Source organism: Colletotrichum navitas, assembly GCF_030913465.1.
Source record: "Colletotrichum navitas strain CBS 125086 chromosome Unknown LY79scaffold_91, whole genome shotgun sequence".
Classification (NCBI taxonomy): Eukaryota; Fungi; Ascomycota; class Sordariomycetes; order Glomerellales; family Glomerellaceae; genus Colletotrichum; species Colletotrichum navitas.
This window is the reverse complement of record NW_026850637.1, coordinates 72665-96442: the sequence shown is the minus strand read 5'-3', so window position 1 is coordinate 96442 and position 23778 is coordinate 72665. Positions and strand designations below refer to the sequence as shown.

The following is a 23778-nucleotide window of genomic DNA, read 5'->3' as shown; positions in this document are numbered from 1 at the left end:
CTCTTCTTCCTGGATCAAATAACATGACTTGGCTTGCTGACTTGACTGGGCCAGAAACAAAGAGAGGCCCAAGGCAGTGTCCGGGAAAGGCCCGGAAAAGAGACCGACACCAGCACGGGGAAAGAAATCCACATGCCTCCCAATACAGATGCTGCTGCTGCTGCTGCTGCCGAACACCTCCTCCCCGCCTCTTCAGGCTCGAAGACACCCCAACAGACGAACAATAACACACAATACAACGCGCCCGTCCAAGTGAACCACCGGACCACAAACACAATAACAAATAACAATTATTACGAGACGACTGCACATGTGAAAGGGAACCGTTTAGGCACGCCGGGAAGACTGTTGGCCAACCTCGCTGGCTTTGCTCGGGAGGCTTGGGCTTCTCCTGCCCGCTACTACGACATCGTTCGTAATATTCCACGGCTGTTCTCCATCTCCCTCGCCATCTTCTGTGTTTTTTCCGGGTTCTGGGCCTATCAGACCATTGCCCAAGGGCTCGGAAGATGGATGTGGCCGTCTCCCATCTCGTACTCGTATACTTCGCCCTCCTCACCCTCGCCCTCCCCCACGATCATCACCGTGCCGTTTGCCGTGTCGGTCAGTGGCCCTCTTCCGACAGAAAAGGGCCTCATCTTCCCCTACGCACGTGGTGTGCGCCAGCTTCTCGCAGATGTGCAGCGCTCGTCTCTCGCAGACACTACCGACATTGTCGTCCTCTATGATCAGTACGCCATGCTCGGCGCCCAGATCGACACGGCCTGGGCCGAGGCTCTTTCGGCACTTCTCACACGGATGCGCTCCGAGCTACGCGACATGGAGCACTACTCGGCCGCGACAGTCAAAGACACCTGGTGCTCGCAGTTGGGGTTTCACACGCACCCCGTCGTACCTATTATGCAACGGCGCATACAACGCTTCGTAGGAATCCTCCTGACCGGGCAGAGGATCGTGCAAGACGCAAAGCGGGACCTCGTCTCTGGCAGGCCGGATCAACCGGACGGGCCAGCAGCCATCATGAACAAGATCACACAGAATCTCTGCGCGTGGGCTGACGTCCTCGACAGCGGTGCGTTACCGGACGATCAAGCGCTGGCTGACATTCAACGCGGGGCCGGGAACGACGCGTCGGCCGTCTGCGTGATCCTAGAGCGGAACCGGGATAGTAGGGTCAAGGAACGGCTCGAGGTGCTTGATGCCTTTCAGTCGCTGCTCGATGAGGGGCTAGTGAGCCGATGGACGCTGCAGGAGGACCTTGAAGCTGCCAACTGGTGGTTTGGTTTTGACCGGCATACGTTGGCTTCCTTGGAGCTGAAGATGAGCGAGGTGTATCGGAGTTGCTACGCATTTGCTGGCAAGGTATTCATGAGGGGGGGGAGTCGAACCGGCATGTAGCCCAGGCATGTCTGTTGGTCTCAAGCTTATATTACCTATCATTACATTAATAATCCAAAACAGTAGCCGCAGTATCCCATCTATTCGTTCTGTCATGTTTGCACATGGCTTTTGTAGACTTGACAAAGTAACCCTAGGCTGCTTGTGTTGTTCTGATGGAGGTGGGAGATTGACGATGGTGGGAAGAGACGGATGTTCAACAGAGCGAGCGGGAATTTTTCAAGCCTCTACCCGGGTTCAAGCACAGCTTGACAGTTGAGTTTGGCGACTGCTAGATCATTCCGTCATTGGATCTCGTGGAGTCAGTCCTCCTTGTGGAGGCTCGAGATGAGAGTGTGACAAGCAAGGACGACCGAGGCGAGGCGGATGTAGCGAAGATCCGTGTAATATTGAGAAAGTTCGAGGCTGCTCACATTCTCCATGATGGATACGCCAGCGCGCACCAGCTCGCGGCTAAGTCGTATGATGTCCTCGTCCTCCTTTGTAGTAAAGAGTGTCTGCTTCGACTTCATCTTGTGGTTACTCTCTGAAAATGGATTGATAGTCAGAGTGGCAGTATTGGAGTGTAGCGAGCGTGTCGACATGTTGGTCCGTACCGTTCTTGGGTCGGGGGGTCGAGGAAGGGTTCAGAAGATGACATGTTGTTTAGGTAGTCTACCTAGCTGCAGCAATGGAATTCATTCAGCTTCGGGAGAGTGTGGGAGTGCCAGCGGCACACGGTGTGCTCTACTGAGAGAGCCAAAGGTCAGCAAGAGCAGTGGAAGAAAACAAGAAGCAACCGTACCTAGGTAGTGAGTTACTGACCAGCGTATTGAAGACGCTAGCTGGCTGCTGTAGCCATCTATAGATTGGCGCGGTCTGGATTAGAATATGTGCGGCCTGAGATGTGGCTGCGCCATCTGGGAAGGGCGTTTGGTTGGCAAGGTGTGAACAAATCCGTTTCCTTGGTGCAATGCAATGTGTTATTGAAGTGGACTGAGACGTATGTATGCCCGACCATCCTTGGTCCAAAAAACGGGTTGGAAGTGAGAGAGTTGTCGAGTGCAAATGCACTCGTTTTACTCAAGCACATAGAAGTCTGTCTGCAATGCCTGTCTCTCTTACTAACGCTGTGTCCTCCCACTCTTTAGCTAAGCAAGTTCAAGTTCCCTTCAAACGGCGAGAGACCCTGTCGAAGATGGGTACCCATGAGTCACTTCGCGTCTTCCATGTCGTCATCATTATTATCATCATCAGCCCCAAGGCTCTGTATCCTCGACTCCAGCGTAGACTCGGCCCCTTCAAGTAGGCCGATCAGCTCGCCCCATAGAGAGCAGCAGCTCTCCTCCCGTTTCCTCAACCTCTCTCAAGCAACAGCCGGCTAAAAGATGACAGATATCTAGATACTTTATGTCTACCTACCGGGGTAGGTAACTGTGCGCAGAAATTTTGAAGTGCAAGGTACCTATCTATCTACCTTAGGTAAGCAGTATCTTATCTAACAGACAGGTACGTATCTTGCAGGGTGTCCATGCACATTCATGCCATTCATTCCCCATGATTTCTTTCAGCTGCTGCTCTCGTCTAGAGAAAAAACAACACCCGCCTCACCAGCAGCCGTCACAGACACGATGTGTGCAATGGCATCATCACCTCCACGAACACCGATAGATATTCGCGACAATGACTTTGAATCTCTTTCAATCGCCTCAATCATTCGATCACACCCCCATGAGCGTCTCTTCGTGAGGCCCCTGCACTGGACATTGCGTCACGTCAACGACCTGCTAGGCTGCAGCTTCATCCACCACAAATCATCACCTCCATTGTCGCGCCTTTCTCCTCCATCGTCGCCAAACCGCAAGCTTGATTCCAGCACCGTTTTGCGTGCTCAAACTACGACCGGTATTGATGTCTCATCTCCCAAAGTCGTACCTCGGCCTCACCCGTCCCCCAACGACCAGCACGTCAGGATTCTGGCTCAAGGCCGGTCATTGTTCGCCAAGGCAGCTGCCCTGTCGGCCCTCGTGTCAAACGGCCCTGCTGCCCTTGAGCGAACAAGGTATGTGCTCTCGTAATTCTGCAGACTGGCTAATCAGAATGCTAATGGTTGGCTTCTCTATAGTAAACAACTCATCTTTCACTTCGACGGGCATTCAATTCCCATGCCAGCCTCCATCTTCTCTCGCCCACAACCAACCCTTCCTCCCGGTGGCACACTGCCCATACTTGCTTTCTTGCATCGTCTTGATATCCAACGCAGCCGCGAGGCCTCCCTGGAGTACATCCTTTGCCCACCACCAAGCCGTCGGCCCAGTAGTCCCACCGCGCGACTCTACGACAAAAGGCTCGCACAAACCACCCCCTCCGACCCGCTGCAGGATCCCTATATCCTGGCCATGCTCATCGCCCTCGCCCAATCCCAGCAGCGCCAATATGCTCGAGCTCGTCTGCTCTCCACGACCCAAAGCTTCCAGGTATGTCTGTCGCCTCTGCTGTCGCGCTCATCCATCGCCCATGGACTTACCCCAACTCTGGCCACGCAGGTTCATGTCATCGTGAGCGATACCAAGGTCAAGTCGCACCTTGTCCTATACACTGCCGACGTGCCTTCCGTCTTCCTCGACAGACTTACAAGCCCACACAAGCGTCCCCACGCCGCCCACCATCTCGCTATCCGCTCGATCGATATCCCCTTCCAACCGTACTCGTCGTTTCTGGAACGACTAACGCAAACGGTGGTCCCCCCGAGTCCGAAGCGTTCCTGAGACTTGGACCCATCGGATGAGAACGCAAGGACTAACAAGCGCAGGAAGATGGCATGAGGAGAAGGAAGGAACAGCGACAAGGCACAATAATGAATACCTTCATCTCACGATTGGAACGGTGGATACGGCATGTGCGGATACTGCAAAATGACGGGTTTGGCTTCATTGTTCGGCGTAATCAAGATACCCATTCTGTTTTTTTTTTTCTTCGCTACATAGCGGCGGCCGCCCACTAGGCTGGACACTGCCAAAGTTCGCTCATCGCCCAAGACACGATTCTGTACGAGACTTGGGGGACGGGGGGGGCGAAGGCTAGAGTACGACGCGTCCAGTCACTCGTCGTGACTTGGTCGACATGACTCATATCGCTCAGCCTTTCCACCTCGCCTCTTGCTGTGCTAAGCAAATCGGCCAAAGGCGCGACTCTGTTGACGCCGCTTGGATCGACAGCCAAGTGGGAAGAAGGATATTGTTCCCCGAAAAAGAAATCGGGCACAATGGCGAAACTTCTCTCTTTTCTCTATCCTTTATTTTGAGAATCCCCGCGTCCTTTCCTGCCATACAGCCCCATCACTGCCTGGTTTGTTTTATGACATTGTTACTGTCGTCTTCTCCACCGTCATAGTCATTACCTTCGCTCTCGCTCACATCCAATCCAAAGCAGTGGACGTGTGTCCACGTCATACATGCCATGTCCATTCCTGATCCTGCCCAGCAAAGATGGACAGGAAGACTGCGCTACTAGAAATCCCTTGCCAAGGAAAAAAGTCGCTAGATTAGAACATGCTGAATTTTGGGCTAGTTGGCGGTTCTGGGGGGCGGAACGAGAGAGCGAGGGACGGCTAGCTCTTCGTGATCCAGGTAATTCAACCAGAAAAGCCGTTGCAGGCAACTCTTGCATTCCTGTGGTGGTTCGTCGGGCGTCTTGCCATCCAGCTCCGCCGCAGTCTTGATCATGATACTCTAAAGTCGTGAGTCAATGGCCGGAGTCATGATGTAGGCTGCCAATGCGATAACGTGGACGCCGCAGTCCGACCCGCTCGTCTGCTGTGGGTGGAGGTGTTTACGAAGGGAGGTAAGTGGCGGGGATGAACGAGGCACTGGTGGGCCAGATGTACTGCACGCCAACAGTCGTCTCAATAGTAGGCCACGCCTCAGCCAGGGATACCAGTGACAAGAGGAAGCACTTGGTCATGTGCGAACGGGAGTATAAGCACGTAGCGGCGTACAACGTCGTATAGTTGCTTAATAAGTGCAACGAGATGCAGACGAAGTGGGCTATCAAGACCAACGAAGTGCTGTCTAGGGCTTTGAAAAAAGAAGTGCAGATCAATCATCCCCAGCATGAAGGCATTAAACAAGTGCTCAGTAGTGTTCAAGGAAAACAGCCCCTTAAAATTGTGCAAAAGCATAGCTTCCATGGAGATCATTAACTACTTCTCGAACAATGCCTTCTAGAAGACGCTGTACATGCCGTTCGAGACTGCCATGCTCGTACACCGCGGCCATCTTGATCGAAACACTGGAAGCGCGACACGCCAACTTTTATGAGAAAAACACTAATCTTAACTTATAGTTATGTTTACTGGTAAGGGCTCAGAGTCTTTAAACTTGTGTTATACTCCTACTGTCACTGTTACCCTCCCCGTCCTCGGATTGAGCGCCTTATGGCTTCTCCTTCTAATCGTGTTTCCTTGTCTCTTTATGTGAGAAACAAACTTGATTATCCTAGGAGTTAGAAATTTCCTCTATTCTCATGTGATGCCATCTTGGCAAGGACACACTCCACTACGAATTAACACTATAGTCTTGTGTGTATAAATTAGCACAACTACTAAGCTAACTTGCCCCTAAAACAAGCACGCACTTTGGCTACCCTTTATATAATCAAGGGAGCCAAGGTAACCTGCTTGCCTAATTCTACCTCTCTCATAACCTCTATATCTACGATTTTCTGAAGAACCTTGCCCAGGGAAGATTCAACAGTATCATTATCGCCGGTACGTCAGTCACGGCCTCATCGGTGGTTTAGCTCGCCCGCGAACCCGCTTGGCCTTGGTCAACATCCATCATCGTCAGTACGTCAAGCTGCAGCCCAGCGTGGACTCTGTTGCCACTGACGCTCCGGCGCCCAACGGTTGTTCGCGCCATGGTTGAATTGAAGTCAGATTCAGCAGTTGCTCTGCGTTATCGGGTATTTCATACCGTTTTAAGATATTAAGAGCTAGCACAGGTCAGAGGTGCCCTGTATTGGGGTTTACGTACTGTAGTATTATATATGTATCTGATGAACCATCAATGCCATTCCTGAGCCTGCATTCGCTTTCACTATAAACTAGGTAATATTGTAGTGGCAGGAAGCTGTGAATTCCCTGCATAATGAAAATGGGGCATCTATTTAATAGTAGTTTGTGTTGGAAACCCCAACAAGATTCAGATGTTAACAGAGCTCTTGGTAGTACTTACGCTTAAGAGTAATGCTAGTTGTCTCATCTGTGGGGACAACAAGTCGTCACACGTCCTTCTAATCTTATTTACCTAAGGTATCCACATGCTCCCCAGTTCATCGCCAAAAAGTGTCTTTACCATTGTTGCATAGGTACTTAGATAAGTTACTCGAGGAGCGATGTCTGGACTGAGTAGTGATGGTTTTTCATGGTTGTACCAGATGGGACAGCAACGAGTAAATTAGTAGTACTGTTGAAACAGTAGGCGGAATTATCAACGTCCGCGCTTTCAAAGTGGTTGATAGTGTCAGCAACGTCGAGCGAATGGCTATTATAAGCATCGTCTGCGTGCTCGCTCCAATAGATAAATTTATTAGTGTTGTTGTTGTTTAGAAGTTGACGAGGTATAGTCACTGATTAGGTAGGCTGTATGTTGGGAGGGGTCTTACTTGGAACACCAGTAGAGAATGCATTTGAACTATTAGTATTAGGTGCTACAGTAGTCCCTCTTTGTGGCTAGATATCAGGACTATCTATTTCCCCCCTAAGGGAAGGATGTTAGTAGCAGCAAAAAGAGGGTAGGCTATAACATAGACTAGATAAGCAGAAGGCTAATAAACACAAATCTATTGCCATTTAGAACATCAGTCTTTCTATAGAGGAAAAGTGTTCAAGACTTATATTAATACTAGGGCGCTAGATAATAGTGTTAGCTGACATGTAGTGGCAATAGGCCGCAAGTTACTTGAGAGTGACTTTAGGGTAGGCTTGCGAAATTAGGCTAGAGCTTTAATGCAAGTGAGGTTTAGGGTCACGTAAGTACTTGATAAAGAACAGGGCACATAGGGTCCTGTCTCTAGGCTTTTAGTGACAAAGGAGTAGCTTTTCTGGACGCAGAAGGCCATGCCTTTGTAGTGGTGGCCAATGGTTAGAAAGAGGATCTGGCAAAAGCATTTGAAGATACAGTGCAGGACATAACGCAAGGTCTAGAGCTCCAGAGTCCCGTCGTCTAGGTTGCGGGGTTTGGGGCTCAAAGACGTCTTAGCGATGCTTCTAGTAGTCAAGGATAATGGTTTCTATGTCGTCAACTTCATAATAGAATCTCTTGACACGTCAAAGGCTTCCTTTAGAATAGTTAAAGGAGACAGGTGATATGGTTCTAGCAAAGATGAGAGATGTTGACATGGGCAGGAAGGCAGACATGGGCAGGAAGGCAGACATGGCAGAAAGGTAGCCTGTCAGATAGTGCTTCTTTCTGCCACGCTTGGTGATGGAAAAAGCATGCCAAAGGTAGGTGGAGACTTTTGACAAACGCTAAAGGATGCTCAGAGATGGAAAAAATAAAGAGTTAAGAGAGGAGAGAAGAGAACTGAGATGGGATGTAGTAAAGCGGGCCAGAGGGTCGATGCGGAATTATTTTCCACATTCAACGTCTTCTCTCTCTCTCTCTCTCTCTCTCTCTCTCTCTCTCTCTCTCTATTTTATTTTATTTTACCTCTACTAAATAACGATAAAAACAATCGACAATGGCAACGCCAGCAGCAACACAACCTCACAATGGGGGAGTTGGTATGAAAGATCCAGAGAGAGAGAGATGATGGCTGCGACATGCATCCAAGTTGCGAGATACGTAGATCTCCGTGTCTGGCCCGGCAGTCTCACACGAAGATAATTCAAGCCGTTTTCGTATGACTTTTCCAGCCAGAAAAGGTGTCTCGTAACAGCACTCAAGTGTCTTGAGGCATTTGAGAGCAGAACGGGAAGCCTGTTATTTTTCTCACTTGTCTAATGAAAATGGGAACAACAGTTATGTGGGATGGTAATGCAAACGGGGAGATTGGACGTGGTGACAAGCAAGGATTTAGGCAACCAAAGTGCGGCAAACAAGCGCTTGACAAACAGAGATGAAAAACTTTTCTTCATTATGGATGTGGTATGATGGCCAGACCTGGAAGGGAACATACTAGAGCATAAGATCCAATGAAGCCGAAAAATGGTGGTTAGAAACAAGCGCCGCAGTCCGCGAACCAGACTTCCACGATCCCCCTATACACCAGCCAGCCGAGTAACCGCTACGCTTGAGAACCTCCAGCGATCGGACGGGCCGTATCTCCACAAAAGACAGATCTCCTTCGCAACAGGGAGAACAAAAGGCGACTGGGACAGGCTGCTGCTTGACCCAAAACACCGCGACCACCTCAGCGCATTCCTGAAGGCGCCGAAGCTTGGCAAGAAGTGCTGGATTGGCTTCTTTAGCTGCCCGCAAAGTAACTGGGTTGGGACCGGAAACGGATACAAGGATGCCGACTGGCACTGCTTCGCAGCGATGATAATCCCGGACGCGCGCCGTGGAAAGCATCTTCTGCTGTACGACAACGATGCCAAGGCGGGTGTGACGATGCAGTCACGAATATCAGATGTGATTTGGGGTCTGCAAAAGAATCTCTGGAAGGCTGTGCAGAAGATGGGACGGTTCACGCTGTGGTACTCGACGGACCAGAGCAAAGCCGGGACCAACAAGTGTCTACAATATTCCCTCGAACAGGTCCATCGATGGTCCAAGCTGCAAGACGAAGCACTCGAGGGCGAGAGTGACCTCCGTCTGTCGGGATTCGTGAAACTCACGAAGCAATAACGGGTTTGGGTTGGGTTAGGCCATGTTTGGAATCCCGTGGGGGGCGACGAGGGGAATAATTATGTGCACGGCTTTTATTTGACCTGTTTCCGTGTTTTTTGTATCTCAACTGGATAGAGGTCACGTTTGTTATTCAAGATCTTCTGAGGGCTGATGTTCCTCCATCATGCAACCCGATATGGTGTCACGCGGCGTGCCTTGGCTTGGCGACATAGGTTTACCTGCCTTATCCGGGGCAAGGGGCCCATTCTTGTGCTGCACTCCTCAGGTCTGATATCGAAATCCCAGATTAAGGCTCCTTTCCAAAGGCGATGGACTACCATGGCCCTCCTTCCTCTATAAATGACATCCTCCTTGGTGTTTATTGTACGTACATGTTCAGCTGTCAATACCAAAGTGCCAATGGAGCATGGGCCCAAAGTTGTTATGATCTTAATGTTGACTACAACATGTGTCTTATCTCAACGAATGCAACCAGGTTAATACAGCAACTGAATCTAATGATTATCCTTCTATATACGCTCGAATCAACTTGCCTCATCATAGTATATAGTTTATTACGCGCTTCTTTCGGAGGAGAGTGACTTTGGCAAAGCCTTATAGAGTTTGCAACCCTAACTAACGTACACAACGCTTCCACCTTCAGCCCATTTAGCATGCAGAATGACTAGACCGTTCACAGTGCGGATTCATTAATCAATGCTCGGTTCGGGTCAAAAACCTTTCTTCCTAATCGATATTATAGAACCGATCAAATTCTACCAAATGGCGCTGGAAGTTTTATTGCCGAATGTTTTGTGGCTCAGCTACACGCCGGCGCGCGGATAGAATGTTTTTGGGATGCCTTGACCGGGCCTACCTTTGCGCCAAGCAGTTCTGTTACCGGCCTTTCCCAAATGCGTGCCGTGGCGTCAGGCGGGTTTATCAATTTTCTCTATCTGAGTAAGAGTCTCTTTTAATCGTTGTCTAGTTGCGGAAATGAGACGTCTAGAAGATGACACCGGGTACATATCTACTGACTACGTATTACCCGACACCCGCCAAGTCCAGCTACATTCAACAGCAATTAAGACGCAAGGCAGTAGTAGTCCCTGGCTCCGCAATTTGAAAAGTCTACGGCTCTATTTTCCATAACGGGTGTTAAAGGGTGGGATAACTCATCGCCGGTACGCCAGTCACGCCCTCATCGTTCAGTATGGCCCGCCCGTGAGCCCGCAACCTTATTGAACAGCACCGTTATCGCCGGTTGCCACCAACGTTTCGGCACCCAAAGGTCGTCCGCGTATGCATCCAGGCCATGGTTAAAGTGAAGTCAATTTCAGCAATTGCTCTATAATATAGGGTATACTGAACCGTATTAAGTTATCGAGATCTGGCACAGGTCAGAGGTGCCCTGTATTGGGTTCTACGTAGCTTGGTATTTTATGTGTGTAGGGTGAATTGCACTAGACCACTTACAGGGGTTAAGAGCGACGAAACCCTCCAATATTCCATGACGATAATATCTAGCTAGCATGTACAGGCAGGGGTAAAAGCTAGAATGAATTATAAATTCCCACTTTCACCCGTAGATGAGAGTCTGGTTAGGCAGAGAGGTAGAACAAGTGCGTTTCTTCATTTCTACTTCTGACTTCTATATCCTGTCATCCTCTTTATCTACCATTCTCGGTCAAATAGTAGCGGCTCAAGGACTTTACAAGTGATAACAGACAGACTGGCATGTACTGAAGAGGCCATTCTCAGCAAGCCTTATATGACTTCCCCTGAAAGGCACGGTATTCTAGGCAAGAGCTAGAGTGACAGTTACTTTGGATGCCGCCATGCGGAGGCTATTAGCTGCGGTTCCGACGTAGGTCTTGGTAACACTGCTATAATCACTACTAACCAAGTCCTCGGGGGCTGCGAACCAAGGCCATGCGCCAATCTTAAATGATCTGATATTTGTGATTGTCTTAACACTATAATATAGCGAAAGAGTTTATCTCTTGATGTTCTGGACGTTAACACAAAGCTTGAAGAAGTAGTTTGTTCCTTTGCGCCTTGTGAAAGTCGCTACCTGTGATTGGATTTGTGAGGAGAGATATTGTCCTTGATGGTAAGTGCATTACTATTAGCCTATGACTATTCCTTTCCTAGAATAAGAGGCTTTTTATTAGAAAGACTACGTGCCTTGTGACAGGTTTATAGACCTTGTGTTTGGCATGCCTATGCTGGCGCCTCGCTTAACATATAGACAGGCTAATGTAGACTAAGCACACGGTATGATACCCTGTCTTACATACGGTGTCCTAACAGGTTCTTAAGTCCTGTTTATAAACTACCCGATCGCTATAAATGCAAATAGAGAAGAAAGATTGGCAGTTACCAGTATATTATCAGCATGTTCGTCCTAGACCGATCTGATGGTGAGATGCTGTTTGAGTAATGTTGTGATAAACATTCTAGAGTACTGGGTTGCCACACACATACCTTCGTTAGTGTATCTTAATCACAGTAAGTGTGTTGTGGGAGCGACTAATTATTCTTTTCTTCACCCAAAGCTCAATAGAAACTACCCATGACGACCGCATGTATTAACACATCACATAGGGCACCGTAGTTGTTGGTTGCAAACCATGTATACATAGATGGTCTTGGCACCCGAGAAATGCGCGGATGGAAATATGGGGAATGAATGTATCACAGCATGTGTGGATACAGCCATGAATCAGGGTTAAGCGTTTCGGCTCTGCGCCGTTTTTGCTGGTCTGAGAGACGGACGCCCGAGTCAATCATCGGCGTGCGGCACCCAGATGCCCGTGCCGGACATCACTGTCCACATCCCGTCAAGGAGATCTTTATTGAATAGTCGGTCTGTTTGTTTAAAACAGGCACACGCTGTGCCCAGCCAGCACCGGCGTGAGCTGAGTGTTCTTGCTTCACCTCGACTGCAACACATGCAGAAGCCACAGGATCGTCATCTATCCATCTCCCTTCCACTTGGTGCAAGCCCACCATCAATCATCGCATTCGTCCCTCCGTCCTGTCAGGACCTGTTAATAATAGTCTCATTGCGGACTTTTGATTCAGCCGATGGTGGCATTCGGCGGGAATCCCCTCTTGAGATTGTAACCCATCACCTACACCAGCTAATCAGTGTGAGTACGGATGTAGGTGCTTCAAACACACTCCACTTCCTGAATAGCCATCAATAGGCGAATCTAAACCAGTATTTAGGCAAGATATAAAGACATTGTCCAGCCACCACAGCTCCTGTCAGATGAATTGGCACTAGCAGCCAGGCAGACAATTGAGGCTTGCCGGCACCAGCGTCAACTAGTCCGGGCGGAGTATTATGTCCCAGCGTTCTGTCCTCCGTTTTGTGCCCCTGCGCACATTTAAAACAGAGTGATATAACACTATGGGACCCCGCTCGCGTCCTGGCTCCTGGCACTCGAAACCCAAGCTTGTATACCTGCTTACCGTGTCTAGGGTCCAACAGGCTCCGGCGGTACCCCACCTCTGGACGATGATATACATCGTTGTATAGTGTTTATTTTCTTCCCAAAGTCCCAACGGCGTGAACGGATGTGCATATTACCTGGGCCCTGGAGCCAGGCACAAACGCTCTCAGCAAACTGCCATCAAAATGACATTGTGGTAAAGCAACTATGCGTGGACTAAAGTTCCGATTCGATCGATGAAGCTCAATATGGCGGCTGTTCGTCATAGTAATGCACAACGAGGCCGAAAACGAGACAAGTATTAACAGCTAGGAGATCCTTACATGGGATTAGGCTAATAAGTTCCTCAGCGCTAGAGGTAAAGAGGGCTACGCTGACGTCTAAGTTATCTAGTAGGCTCTTAATGGAAAGTGCTTTAGTCTCTAGATCTATATTCCTATATAGCTGTTTGGTATATTGACGTCGTCCTGCTACTAGTTTAAGCCTGTGTTAAACGATGGCTGAGAGGTTGAGCACAGATCAGATCTGTACAAGTTTACCAACATATTGTCTTCGATGTTACTGCAAGGCTGTGGCGGATCACGCAACTATGCACTTCATGGCCACACTCAATGATCTCACTAGTTAATGGCCGCGTGGTTGGGTTACCTGCTGTCGTTGATCTGTAGTAACTGTGGTAAAAGTGACGAGGGTGGACTAAGTAACGGCTTAGGCTACAAGGCGCCATCGTCGTTAGGCTTGGGTAGCCTGCCTCATGGAATTGGAAGGATTCCTATGCACAGTTAACTCCTCCTACTAACGTTTGTTGGGGAAACCTTGGCGAAGATTTAGCTTATGTATGTTGTATGGCACCTAGCGCTTCCTATTTCTAGTGTTCCATGCCAAGAGCGCGCTATTGGTATTAGATTCCTCTGTAGAGCCACACTGACGTTGCCGACCGCCTGGTTTGTGCTGCAGGGGACACGGCCGGTTTCGCCTCTAACCGCATCCAAAAGCTCAACATGGTATTTCTTAACAGTCGTGGCTGTGAAATCGTCTCTCCTCCTATCCCACACGCCCGACAGTATTAAGTTTACTCTACAACATTAGGCCGAGTTTGTCTATGGAGCACATTGAAACACTGGGAGGTTGGGGCGCCCTTGATGACGCATCTAGGATACTAGACATAGTTGTGGCAGATAAAAGACCCAGCACACATCATTAGGCCCTAGGGATAATAGATAAAGTATGGCTTATGTTTTGCAGCCTAGACACCTTATTTTATAGTAATTAATAGGACATATAAGCAACAGCCTAGGCTAGACGGGTGAATATAGGTAAAAGAAGGGCGCTTGTTTCAGTACTAAGGCTATACAGGCATTTATCTTTATTTGTAATTCTAAACAGGGTATACTTATAATAATACCCTCCTATTATGTAGTAATATATTATTTACGTGCTACGTAACATAAAGTCAGGAGCGGGTAGAGCTTTAAAAGCTCACTTGTTCTGGATTATGTCCAAAGTTCCCGTCTCTATCTTCGCCTGCTCCTCTTCCTTGGCCTCTGCGTCCACTCCCGCTTTTGATTCCTGCTGCTGCTTGCATAGTTTAACTTCAACCCATTCCTTGGCCTTGCTGTCCCAGTCCCAGATGTAGTTCTTGCCTGCCGGGCGGTCGGGTACTCGCGTTCGGTCGGTATTGCGCGCGGATTCGCGTGTCATAGTGATGATTGGAGCCATGTCGCTTAAGGGGGGGCTGGTTAAACTTGATTGTGTCTAAAACTAATTAGTTAACACTATTCGGTTATTTTATCTACTAGCTAGCAGAAATATGTATGCGTGCCTCATGAGTGCTTTCAATCGCATGTTACGTTAAGACATTTCCTCTCTCGGTAAGGTGGCTGAAGACAACAGAGAGCGTCTAGATATCCGCCCCTATCGTCTCAAGAGGGCGTCAGCAAACAGGTCTATTTCTAGCATTAACCTGTCTAGACTTGTCTTGTCCGCCGTTCATATACAAGATGTGCGAGTAATGAGTAGCATATCATGTAAAAGGGCACATGACAGTCTGGTGATATATGCTAGTTATGGTTGATGCTATTGCGACGGATTGGAGCACAACATGCGAACGACCTTTGGGCGCCATAACGTCGGCGGCAACCGGTTATAGCAGTCTAGATATATTATAATAGATAACAGTAATGCCAGCTTGGCCAGATATATCGCGATAGGTAACAGCTATACCAGCCCATTGGGGCTCGGCCGGATCGATTGCGATGGGTAGCATTGAACAAAACAATAGCAACAATATCAATCTAATACTAGTCGCGCCGTACAAAGCCAAGAATAAGATTACCAGCCACAAAAAACTAACCGAATGTGTCCTCCTCACAAAGCAAACATTTCCAATCCCTTTACATACCGCTTGATGTAGCGGATAAGGTCTTGCTTGAACACCTCCAACTCTGCATCCTTCATCGACTTCTCCTCAATCAGGTATTTCAAGGAGTAAGCGGACGTGCTCTTCTAGCCCATCAAGAATCTGCTCCCACTTGGAAGTAGCCTGTGATCTTGATGAAATTGCCCCTAAAGTGTCCCTTGGCTGCAGCAAACAGCATTGCCCCAGAAGACTGGTAACCTGTCAGGTGTAAAAGCAGCAAGTGAATTCTCAGCGCTCACGCCGTCAATCTGCTGGTACCTTGCTGTCCAGTCAGCAGCCGTAACTGCATCCTGAAACATTGACTCGAATTCGCAAAGACCCGGGTCAAGTGTCACCTGAGCCTTGAAAACAGAAGCCAGTGAATGCGTGACGCCTTGCTCTTTTCAACCAGCCTCCCCAGTATCTTGGTATGGTATGTTAGGGCCTTCTGCTGTGCTGAGACCTGCCCGGTAGCTGACCTCCAGTATCTCTCCACTTGAGTCAATATGTGGTTCTCCTGACCCCCTGTGAGGGCCGAGATTGAGCCGACCCAGAGAAGCAGAAGCTGTGCGTGTTCGTACTGGTTGACCTGATTCTTCAACATGTGCTTCGTGTATATTTCGCTCTTTCCTGAGAGAATGTTGACCTGGCTGGTGATGCCATTCCAGAATTGAACCCACCTGTCCCTGAGGTTGGTGTGATTAACAGCATTCACAGCTCCATAGCCAGCCCGTTTCTGTTTCTTGGACGTGAGTAGCTTCTCAAATGAATTACTGACAAAGCGGGAAACGGGCGACAGTACCGCCACCTGGCCATAGACCTCAATCTGATATAGCTTCCGGACGTTGAACGACATGTCTTTCACGTGGCCCAGAAAGGCAGAGTTTCTGATCGCCAAGTCGGTTACTGTTGACTGGGGAAGGGTGGTTGAGTTATTTGCTGTATGCGCGGTTGTGATAATGCCCAAAAAGGAAAGAAACCTTTCCAGGTAGCGAAGTTCGGAAGAGCTCTGTGGCAGAGGTAAAGAACCACTCTGTAATGGTTGTAGTAACCTAGAGAAGAAAAAGAAAAGAGAGGAGAACGGTGACGGGGATAACGATCTATTTGTTGAGAAATACGCGTCGTATAATCCGTAGTAGGCCAAAGAGGAACATCAAGCCAGTAAAGCATGGCTTGAGAACAAGAAGTATGCTGCTACTAGTCTGGGGACTGCTTGCTCTGGGAGATTTAATGGTGGGATGGTGTTGGTCTTGCTCTCTCTTCTGATAAAAGCACCCTCCCTGCTTCTTTGCCGCGCGGCAGCGTCTTTCGGCAGGTTTTCTCTCGCCAGGGCAGCAGCCCTATCAAGTTTGTCCGCTTTGAAAGGCATTACTGTACTGTCTGTCCTATGAGGACAGATGGACAAGATAGGCAGTTCAAGGCGATAGAATGGGATAATGATTTGGAAGTCTGGATGAGAGTGCACCGGGGTGATTTATTGTTCGGGGAGGAAAACGGATTCGTTATATGTTCAATATTCATCGACAGCTCAGCTCGGACCCTCGTCCCAAGTGATACTCTTCCTTACGCTTTCCTTCAAACCCGCCTTAGAGTGACTTGTCTGGTCTCCCGTAAGAGTTTTTCCCTTAAGGGGAACAAAAGGTCCTTGGTTGAATTCATGCAGGCAGTAGGCGTCGCCATCCCCAGGATCGACATCAAGAAAATTTTTACACATGGTTAGAAATATCAGAACACACGTTGTGACCGAAAAGACAAGTCAGGGATACCCCCCCTAAACGCTTGTGTCTATCTTTAACATGGGACAGGCAATGGTTTTGCCCTGGCCGACAAGCACCAACGTCAAAATACAAACATGCCCTCCGCCAAACCGCCGGTCAACCGCAAGCTCCAAGCGCGCCAGGTGTACCAATTCTATAACGCGGCGACAGACGAGGGCAAGCAGGTGTTAGAGGAGCGGCTCAAGGCGGCAGATCCCGAGTTCAAGCTCCTCAAGAACCTCGGCTAGGCAGAGCAGACAGGCCCAGACGAGAGCCGCTGGCTCAACAGCTAGGACATCAAGGGGACATTCAAGACGTGGATACCCCACATGTCTACTTGGCGTACCAAATAGGACAAACAGAGTTCTATAACCGTTCCGCCGCGGAAGGAAGCACCGCAAGCTCAGCAAGGACAACACAAGAGTAGGCACCCTCCTGATACTAGTCACAGCAGCGTAGAGAGTCGTCATTCTATAAACCTTGCGGAGCCGCCTCAGCTCAATAATCCCAGGGCTCACAGGCTACGCGCCACAAAGAGCGTCCAAATTATGCCTAGGTCTTGGGGCCCGTCACCCAACGATAATTCTCTCGGTGCCAAGACATCCAGCAAGAGGTAGTACTACTTTTTTAGTAAGAAAAGTAGCACCTCCTACCAGGAGGCCAGCGGAACAGAGCAGCCACTGCAACCTATACACGTCGTAATAGACAATGTAGCAGGAAATAGCACAGAGGGCGGCCACCTAAGTCACACCCCGCCAAAGTAAGGACCAAGGTGTTAAAGTGCGTATATACATCGTACATACCCCCACCAGCCACACACCCTTCACCACTTGCGGGAAAAGAGACAGGAACAACTATCACCACCCCATCTGTTCCTAGTAAATATAACAAAAGCCAACAAACTAGACTAACATGCTATCTATTTAACCAAGTAAACGCACGCAGCAAGTCGTCACAGGCCGCGTGGCTGATGTTGCCGGTCACTCGTTACTGGCTATTTCACGCATTGCCTTGTCCCTTTGTCTACATATCAAGCTAGTTCTGCAGCTCCATCATATTAAGGGCCAATTCGGTAAGGTCCGCTCAGCACGCCGCTGCCCCTGCGTCGCCAATCAATATTTATCATTGCGCATCTTATAGTTCATCAGCTCCGCTGCAAACTTGCTATATAGCTCCTAAAGCTCCTTCTTTGTGTTGTTGCTGCTATTATACCTAGCGTGCAGGGTTCCAGCCTTCATGTTGTTGTTTTTTATATTCTTGTTAGCAAATATATCATCTACGTGCTGTTACTATTACTGTTACTATTACTATTGTTGTTACTACTTCTAAGCAATAAAGAGGTTCCAGGCTTGGTCGACTGACTGCTGCTCATCGTTAGAGTTTACAAGCTCGGCCATCTTTTGTTACTAGTATTACTCGTATAGCGTTTAGGGAATGTTGTGCAGCCGCTGAAGTAGGTCTGGATCTAGCTGACCCTGTCTTGATAGAGAGATTGACAGGAACGAAATGTGCAACTACAGAGGGATCATTGTTAAATAGCATAGTATGGTCGGCCTAGTCGACGCAACGTTAATGTGCGATAGCGGATTCGGCATTGAGGTGACGCTATTCGCGCGAGGCCCGTTATTAAGATGGTTGCACCATTCCAAGTAAAGATGTTGCACATACGGCGGCAATCGGCTTTTGTCCATGTTGTTGACCGTTATCTCCTCAAAGTGTTGCTCCCACCCCTCCCACTTGGTAGTAGGAGACAGGGTTGCAACAGATTGTGACATGATGCTGACGATGACTTCGACGCCGTTTCCTCTGGCCCTCAAGAGTCCAAGGCAAAAGAAAGGACAAAGAAGTAGACTAAGAGCCTAATCGGCAACTTTAATAAACATAGGTCTCCACGACGCCTCGTGACCCCCCAAGAGCGCACAGACTGCATCCGCGCCCTCGTTGCAAGCCTCATGGCTGATTCTAACGACAGCAAGGCTGCCTCTCGCCTCCCAATGTCTGTCGAGGGCCAGCTCGCCCCCCCCCCCCCCCCCCCCCGGCGCCTTGTGAAACTCCATGCCCAGCAACGCAAGCTTTTGACCGAGAGATAAGAAGTCTAATAATTTCAGTACGGCTGGTGGTAGAGGCAGGTGGTGTTGATACCAAGCCATGGCATCGTCACATAATAACAGCTTAGGAGCCCAAGATGCCATGGCTCAGTTCCCAGTAGGACAGACGCATGAGGATAAATGCAGAGCTAGTAAGAATTCCAAAGGATTAGTGCGTCTTGCATCCCCAAGAGATGTTGCTGATGGATTATCCGTTTGATCAGAACCTCGTCCACTAGGCAGGCCTTGCACGTCAAGCCTAAACATGCCCACAGTAGGGCACAGACGTATCTTTCAGTACCTAGGTACTTAGTGTAGTACTCTGTATCCTGCCTTTAGAATTTGTGGTACATTCTGCTCGGACCGGGTAAATGAGGCCGGGTGTCCGATAATCCGACACCGATTGAAAACCCCACAAGGCTCCGCAATGCCGTAAAGGCATCGCGACATGATGATAACAGACCGAGGTGTAACGTAATAAATAATAAAAGAATTTGGCTGCCGCGTCTGCGCGGCATAGGAAGTTTAAGCGGACTAGTACCAATCTTTAATTAGAAGAACCCACCTCCAGGCGAGACAGCATTCCAAACCCCCATACCCACCCAATTCAACTGGAACAAACACACACGGCAGTCTGGCGATGCACTACAAGCTGCAAAGATGGAGAAGCTGTAGCCACTTCGATTCTGTCTCCACCCAGTGCAGAAGTGCATGTTGGTGGTGAAGCGTTGGCGACGGATGGTGAGCGATGACGGCTGTCGTCTACACAATGTCATGGAAAAGGACAGGGGCGCAGGAGAGATGGTGCGGAAACGTTGCATCTAGTATCACAAATGCTCCTCCCCAAGAACATCAAATCGCAGCGTACTGTGTTCTCCATCATGTACTTGGGAATTGTACACTTGAGCAAGCGATGATGGCAAGATGTTAATGCTGCACTACGTCAAATTCTACCAAGGCACCTTTCTCCTCTTGTTCCTAGGCAGGTAAGGCTGGAGTTAAAATAAGAAGGTACTGTAGAGAGGAGGTGATACTACTTTTCCCACCAAAATAGTATCACCACCTCTTGCGCAGTGCACTAACTCATGACACCACTCAGGCCCTTCGACGGTAACGAACTTACCACACCCTGACGCCACGCCGGCAACGAACCCGCCAGTGACGAACGCACTTGTTGCATAGCAGGCGTTCTCAATCCCCCGGTAGTTGGTGAGACTAGTCCCAGTCGCCAAGCTCGTGAACCCTGACGTTCTAGTGGATGCAACATGGCTCAATCAAGCCATTGCAAACCTCGCCGAATGCCAAGACACAGAGACATACATGGTCGACACGAGCGAGCTATTAGCAATAACAACAGTAGCTAGTTACCATGTCAAGCCTAGGCTCGCAGAGGCAACTAGGCAGGCCCAGACGCTCATCTTTCCCCTGCTTGTCAACCAGAACCACCGGGTTCTCGCCATCATGCAACGCAGGGGGCTTCTTATGGGACCGCCTGATCTCTACGACTCTCTGCCTATGGAACCGACTGTAGCCAGAGGCCAAGACGCCCTTCGGGCGTTCTGCCGACACTACATGCCTCAAGGGCTAGACAATGTCGACTACCTGGTAAAATGCAGCACCCCCCTGCAACAGAACGGCATTGACTGCGGCGTTTTTGCCTTTGCATCATGCATCTATGCTCTAGTGGTACAGCCTCTTCCGGTGTTCCTTTCTATTCCCATTTAGCGAAGGGCATTAGCTACTATTGTAGGCGAAGAAGAAGTCGAGTGGCAGTCTTTGGTTCTACAGCTACCCAGAACAGCACTGCCTGCTACTGACATGGAAGTGTTGCTAGCACCATCGTCTGGGAATTCCTTACAAGGGTGTTCTAGTATCCTAGACACTTTTGCGGCGCAATACGCAACGTTAAAGCTTAGTCTAACACAAGGGCTGGACCAGGCCATAAAGTCAACAAGGTCTGTACTTGGCGACGTCGTCGTTACACGTCACATATTCCAGCTACTTGAGACAATCTTAATCCACAAGGCTACCGTGCTCCAGCAGCAGCTATATGAAGTAACGGCAATGGGATCCTCATCTGTGGCGGGGGAGGAGATCGAGCCGCCCCTTCGCGCAGCGCAGAGGCAGATACAGCACAGGTACGAGGGCGTCAACAGGACGAGGGACCGGCTTACAACTATTACACTTCAGCTAAGGGAATTGAACACGACTTTGCGTGAGCAAAAGAAAGCTCTTCTGACAGAGCAAAGAGCTGTCTTGCAGAAGGGTACGGGGGTGTAGGGTTCACGATGATAATAACATTGCTTCCTTGAACAGTATGGGATGAGATGGAGGGTCAAGAAAGATATAATAAACTGCTGTTAGGTCTCGATTACTGGTTGTCAACCGCTTGCATCCCAGATAATTAACGTAGGACGTCTAGTGCTAATCATGACAAGTGTTGGGGACCGACCGCATCCACTCGTTGCGACCCTGGACCGCATACATATCGTCTAATCAGAACGGCCCGGAGCGACCAGCACCTGCGGTGGGATATGTCCTGAAAGGTCCAACGGAACAGGTCGTGGAGCTAGGAGAGGAGCATTGCGATGAAGCTTTCGGTCAGCCCAGCACGACACAACGCGGAGCAAGGGTGCAAGAAATAGACGGTGCAAGTTATTATGTGGCACCGTCCGTTAGGTATTGCAAAGCGCCAGTGACGGATTTAATCTACCCCTCTATGTATGTATATATATCGAGCGAGGATTGGGACGGACCGCTCAGGTCTCATGCCATACCGGGCTCGGGCGAGGGGGTTCAAGCCTCTAGCACACACCGCCGTGACTCAAATGTCACGTCTTCGACGCCCATGATCCACGAACCGGGCAGAGTCATGCTCACTCGCATCATTCGCGCTTAGCAAAAGGGCAGTGTTATCAAGGCTCGAGTAGCGAACCTCAGATCGTATCGTCGACGGGGTTCTCGTCACTGGCCGCAGAGCCTCTGATACAGTGCGGACCCTTGCGGCGTGGCCTGCAACTGACTCAGGGCGAGTGAAATGAGAATAATGCAGAGGTCAACCATTGAGTCATAACTTGATAGCGTAAAAGGACCGAAACGCTGGAACGAGATAAAGTCGGCATCTGTAGCATTGTTGGCAGGGACGACATGCTTGTCTGTACTGGTTATGTATTCTAGGTAGGCATCGCCAAAGGATGCCATGATGATCCAAAACTCGTCTTGGTCGAGGGCTAACATGAGCTTGCGGTTTCGTGGTCCGTGAGTTCTGTAAGAAAAACAACAGTCAGGTCGACCATGGCGTCAAGTCGTTCTCAGGCTGATACGTACGTACACCGGGCTCAAGGAAAGAGACTTGCTATGGGAGACTGAAGGGAACGCACATGCACATACACACACACACACACACACACACACACACACACACACACACGCATACACGCACGCAGGCACGAGACTGGTATGGACGACAAGCAAACGGAGGGGCACACACCTATTCTTTCGGTTTATTTTGGAATTCTCGGCGTACAGGAATGCAGCCATCTCGGCAGACTCTTCCAAGGCGATGCTAACATCGTGGGCAGCACGCCTGCGGTAGGGCTTAAGCTCAAAAAGCATGTAGGGAACCCTGCCTCTTTCCTCGACGTTCCTTATGTAGAAGGCACCGTCGGGACATGCCGTGAAGCCAAATCGACGCCGCATTGGGCCAGACGCCGAGACGCCGGGCGGACCAGGCCCGAAGTTATAGCGGCGTTCCTCGCATGTGATAAGGAGATGGCTGTCCCACAGCATTGAGAGAATGTCGGTGTGGAGGGCGTGGAGGAACGGGGCGAAGAAGCATGCCGTTTGTATTTCGTAGTTCGTACGACTGAGGAGATGAGGAGGCCGCGCTCCAGGCTTGATGTTTCCAGCGGCGCCGGTGGTGCCGGCGGCGGTTGCTTCGTTGGCCCCGGGCGAAGAGGGTGACTTGTATTCAGCCGCCAACGCGGCGAGGCTTCGCGACATTGCGCTGAAGTCGGTGATGGGTTTCCGCCAAGTCGGCAGACTCGTCATTGGCTTGGAGGGGGTATCCAACACGTCACCGGCTTGTGCAGCGTCGTCGTCGTCGTCGTCGAAATAAGAAGACATGTCGGGGACGGGAGCGGCAGAAGAGCATTGGAAGTTGAGGCTAGCCATGCTCGTGAAGTCCAGGCTGTTCCAGAAAAGCACCTTTGGAGTCGCATCACGGTCAGCGGTGGGCTGCAAGCCATCTAGCCTTGGCTTCAGGACACGCCAGAGCGAGAGCACAGGAGAGAAACCGCCGAGGAGTGGATGTAGGTGAAAGTCGCTCGAGCGCGAAGCCGGAGTTGCCGGGCTGGAATCAGGATGCGGCCCCCAGCCGTCGGCAATCTCAGTCAAGAAATGCAACAAGTGGCTTTTGGGTGAGGTGAGGGACCGGCTCAGGATCAGCCGTTTCGCCAAGTCGCGGTTATCAAGAGAGAAGAAGCCTTGCTCTTGGAGCTCCGGCGCTGCAGCTTTGGCGGTCATGGCGTCGGGCCAGAGAGCCCGGAGTGGGAGGAAGAAGTCGTAGGGCATCTTGGAACCCGAGATACCGCTGGCCTTGGGATTGGGCGGCATGTCTGCGAGCGTGCAGTCTGCCCTCCCCGTCGCCGCGACGGCCTGGCGCCACTCGCGGGCATTGCGGGGGAGAGATTTGGACGCCGCCATGTCGGGGGCGGCACGGCCGAGCGAGCGAGCGAGCGAGTGAGGGAGCTAGGAGATGGATGGATTTAGGTTAGGTTAGTTTGGTTTCTGAATGCCGCGGGCGGCAAAAACGCTCGTTCTTTCGCTCGCTCAGAAGACCGCCATTGAACCAGCGACTTAGGTAAT

At 50.0% G+C, this 23778-nt stretch overlaps 9 protein-coding genes across 9 annotated transcripts; 5 read left to right on the top strand and 4 right to left on the bottom strand.

Moving 5' to 3' along the window:
* The first annotated feature begins 90 nt into the window (after window positions 1-90).
* On the top strand, window positions 91-816 carry LY79DRAFT_568456 (uncharacterized protein). Its single transcript, XM_060558967.1, has one exon. It carries the CDS (start codon window positions 510-512, stop codon window positions 726-728), a length of 219 nt encoding a protein of 72 aa, XP_060409114.1. The 5' UTR covers window positions 91-509; the 3' UTR covers window positions 729-816.
* Window positions 817-1355: 539 nt separating this feature from the next.
* LY79DRAFT_411091 (uncharacterized protein) lies at window positions 1356-1737 on the top strand. Its single transcript, XM_060553096.1, has one exon. The coding sequence runs from the start codon at window positions 1406-1408 to the stop codon at window positions 1655-1657; it is 252 nt and encodes an 83-aa protein (XP_060409113.1). The 5' UTR covers window positions 1356-1405; the 3' UTR covers window positions 1658-1737.
* A 257-nt stretch (window positions 1738-1994) lies between these two features.
* LY79DRAFT_707068 (uncharacterized protein) lies at window positions 1995-2530 on the bottom strand. Its single transcript, XM_060565040.1, has 2 exons — window positions 2183-2530; window positions 1995-2127 (listed from the first exon to the last, which is right to left on the bottom strand). The coding sequence occupies exon 1, from the start codon at window positions 2468-2470 to the stop codon at window positions 2240-2242; it is 231 nt and encodes a 76-aa protein (XP_060409112.1). The 5' UTR covers window positions 2471-2530; the 3' UTR covers window positions 1995-2127; window positions 2183-2239.
* Window positions 2531-2802: 272 nt separating this feature from the next.
* LY79DRAFT_411075 (uncharacterized protein) lies at window positions 2803-4459 on the top strand. The gene is made up of 2 exons (XM_060553095.1): window positions 2803-3439; window positions 3503-4459. Exons 1-2 carry the CDS (start codon window positions 2919-2921, stop codon window positions 4143-4145), a joined length of 1164 nt encoding a protein of 387 aa, XP_060409111.1. The 5' UTR covers window positions 2803-2918; the 3' UTR covers window positions 4146-4459.
* Window positions 4460-8621: 4162 nt separating this feature from the next.
* LY79DRAFT_492541 (uncharacterized protein) lies at window positions 8622-9227 on the top strand (the record flags this gene model as incomplete). Its single annotated transcript, XM_060553323.1, has 1 exon — window positions 8622-9227. A coding segment is annotated over one exon (606 nt), but the record flags the coding sequence as incomplete, so codon positions are not given.
* A 3187-nt stretch (window positions 9228-12414) lies between these two features.
* On the bottom strand, window positions 12415-12936 carry LY79DRAFT_583617 (uncharacterized protein; the record flags this gene model as incomplete). Its single annotated transcript, XM_060560338.1, has 3 exons — window positions 12415-12594; window positions 12690-12728; window positions 12808-12936. 3 exons carry the CDS (start codon window positions 12934-12936, stop codon window positions 12415-12417), a joined length of 348 nt encoding a protein of 115 aa, XP_060409109.1.
* A 1213-nt stretch (window positions 12937-14149) lies between these two features.
* On the bottom strand, window positions 14150-15924 carry LY79DRAFT_673586 (uncharacterized protein; the record flags this gene model as incomplete). Its single annotated transcript, XM_060564193.1, has 5 exons — window positions 14150-14393; window positions 15072-15136; window positions 15202-15279; window positions 15329-15347; window positions 15548-15924. The coding sequence occupies 5 exons, from the start codon at window positions 15922-15924 to the stop codon at window positions 14150-14152; spliced, it is 783 nt and encodes a 260-aa protein (XP_060409108.1).
* Window positions 15925-16725: 801 nt separating this feature from the next.
* Window positions 16726-17073, top strand: LY79DRAFT_673585 (uncharacterized protein; the record flags this gene model as incomplete). The annotated part of the gene is made up of 2 exons (XM_060564192.1): window positions 16726-16783; window positions 16874-17073. The coding sequence occupies 2 exons, from the start codon at window positions 16726-16728 to the stop codon at window positions 17071-17073; spliced, it is 258 nt and encodes an 85-aa protein (XP_060409107.1).
* Window positions 17074-21609: 4536 nt separating this feature from the next.
* On the bottom strand, window positions 21610-23678 carry LY79DRAFT_707066 (uncharacterized protein). Its single transcript, XM_060565039.1, has 2 exons — window positions 22439-23678; window positions 21610-22177 (listed from the first exon to the last, which is right to left on the bottom strand). The coding sequence occupies exons 1-2, from the start codon at window positions 23614-23616 to the stop codon at window positions 21877-21879; spliced, it is 1479 nt and encodes a 492-aa protein (XP_060409106.1). The 5' UTR covers window positions 23617-23678; the 3' UTR covers window positions 21610-21876.
* Between the last annotated feature and the right edge of the window lie 100 nt (window positions 23679-23778).

Bases quoted from the DNA above. Each gene is read 5' to 3' on its own strand.
- LY79DRAFT_411075 (XM_060553095.1), top strand. From the start codon at position 2,919: ATGCCATTCATTCCCCATGATTTCTTTCAGCTGCTGCTCTCGTCTAGA. The intron at 3,440-3,502 runs GTATGTGCTCTC...GCTTCTCTATAG, and splicing joins GCTGCCCTTGAGCGAACAAG to TAAACAACTCATCTTTCACT.
- LY79DRAFT_707068 (XM_060565040.1), bottom strand. From the start codon at position 2,470: ATGTGCTTGAGTAAAACGAGTGCATTTGCACTCGACAACTCTCTCACT.
- LY79DRAFT_707066 (XM_060565039.1), bottom strand. From the start codon at position 23,616: ATGGCGGCGTCCAAATCTCTCCCCCGCAATGCCCGCGAGTGGCGCCAG. The intron at 22,178-22,438 runs GTACGCCGAGAA...TTTTTCTTACAG, and splicing joins GCCGAGATGGCTGCATTCCT to AACTCACGGACCACGAAACC.
- LY79DRAFT_568456 (XM_060558967.1), top strand. From the start codon at position 510: ATGGATGTGGCCGTCTCCCATCTCGTACTCGTATACTTCGCCCTCCTC.
- LY79DRAFT_411091 (XM_060553096.1), top strand. From the start codon at position 1,406: ATGTCTGTTGGTCTCAAGCTTATATTACCTATCATTACATTAATAATC.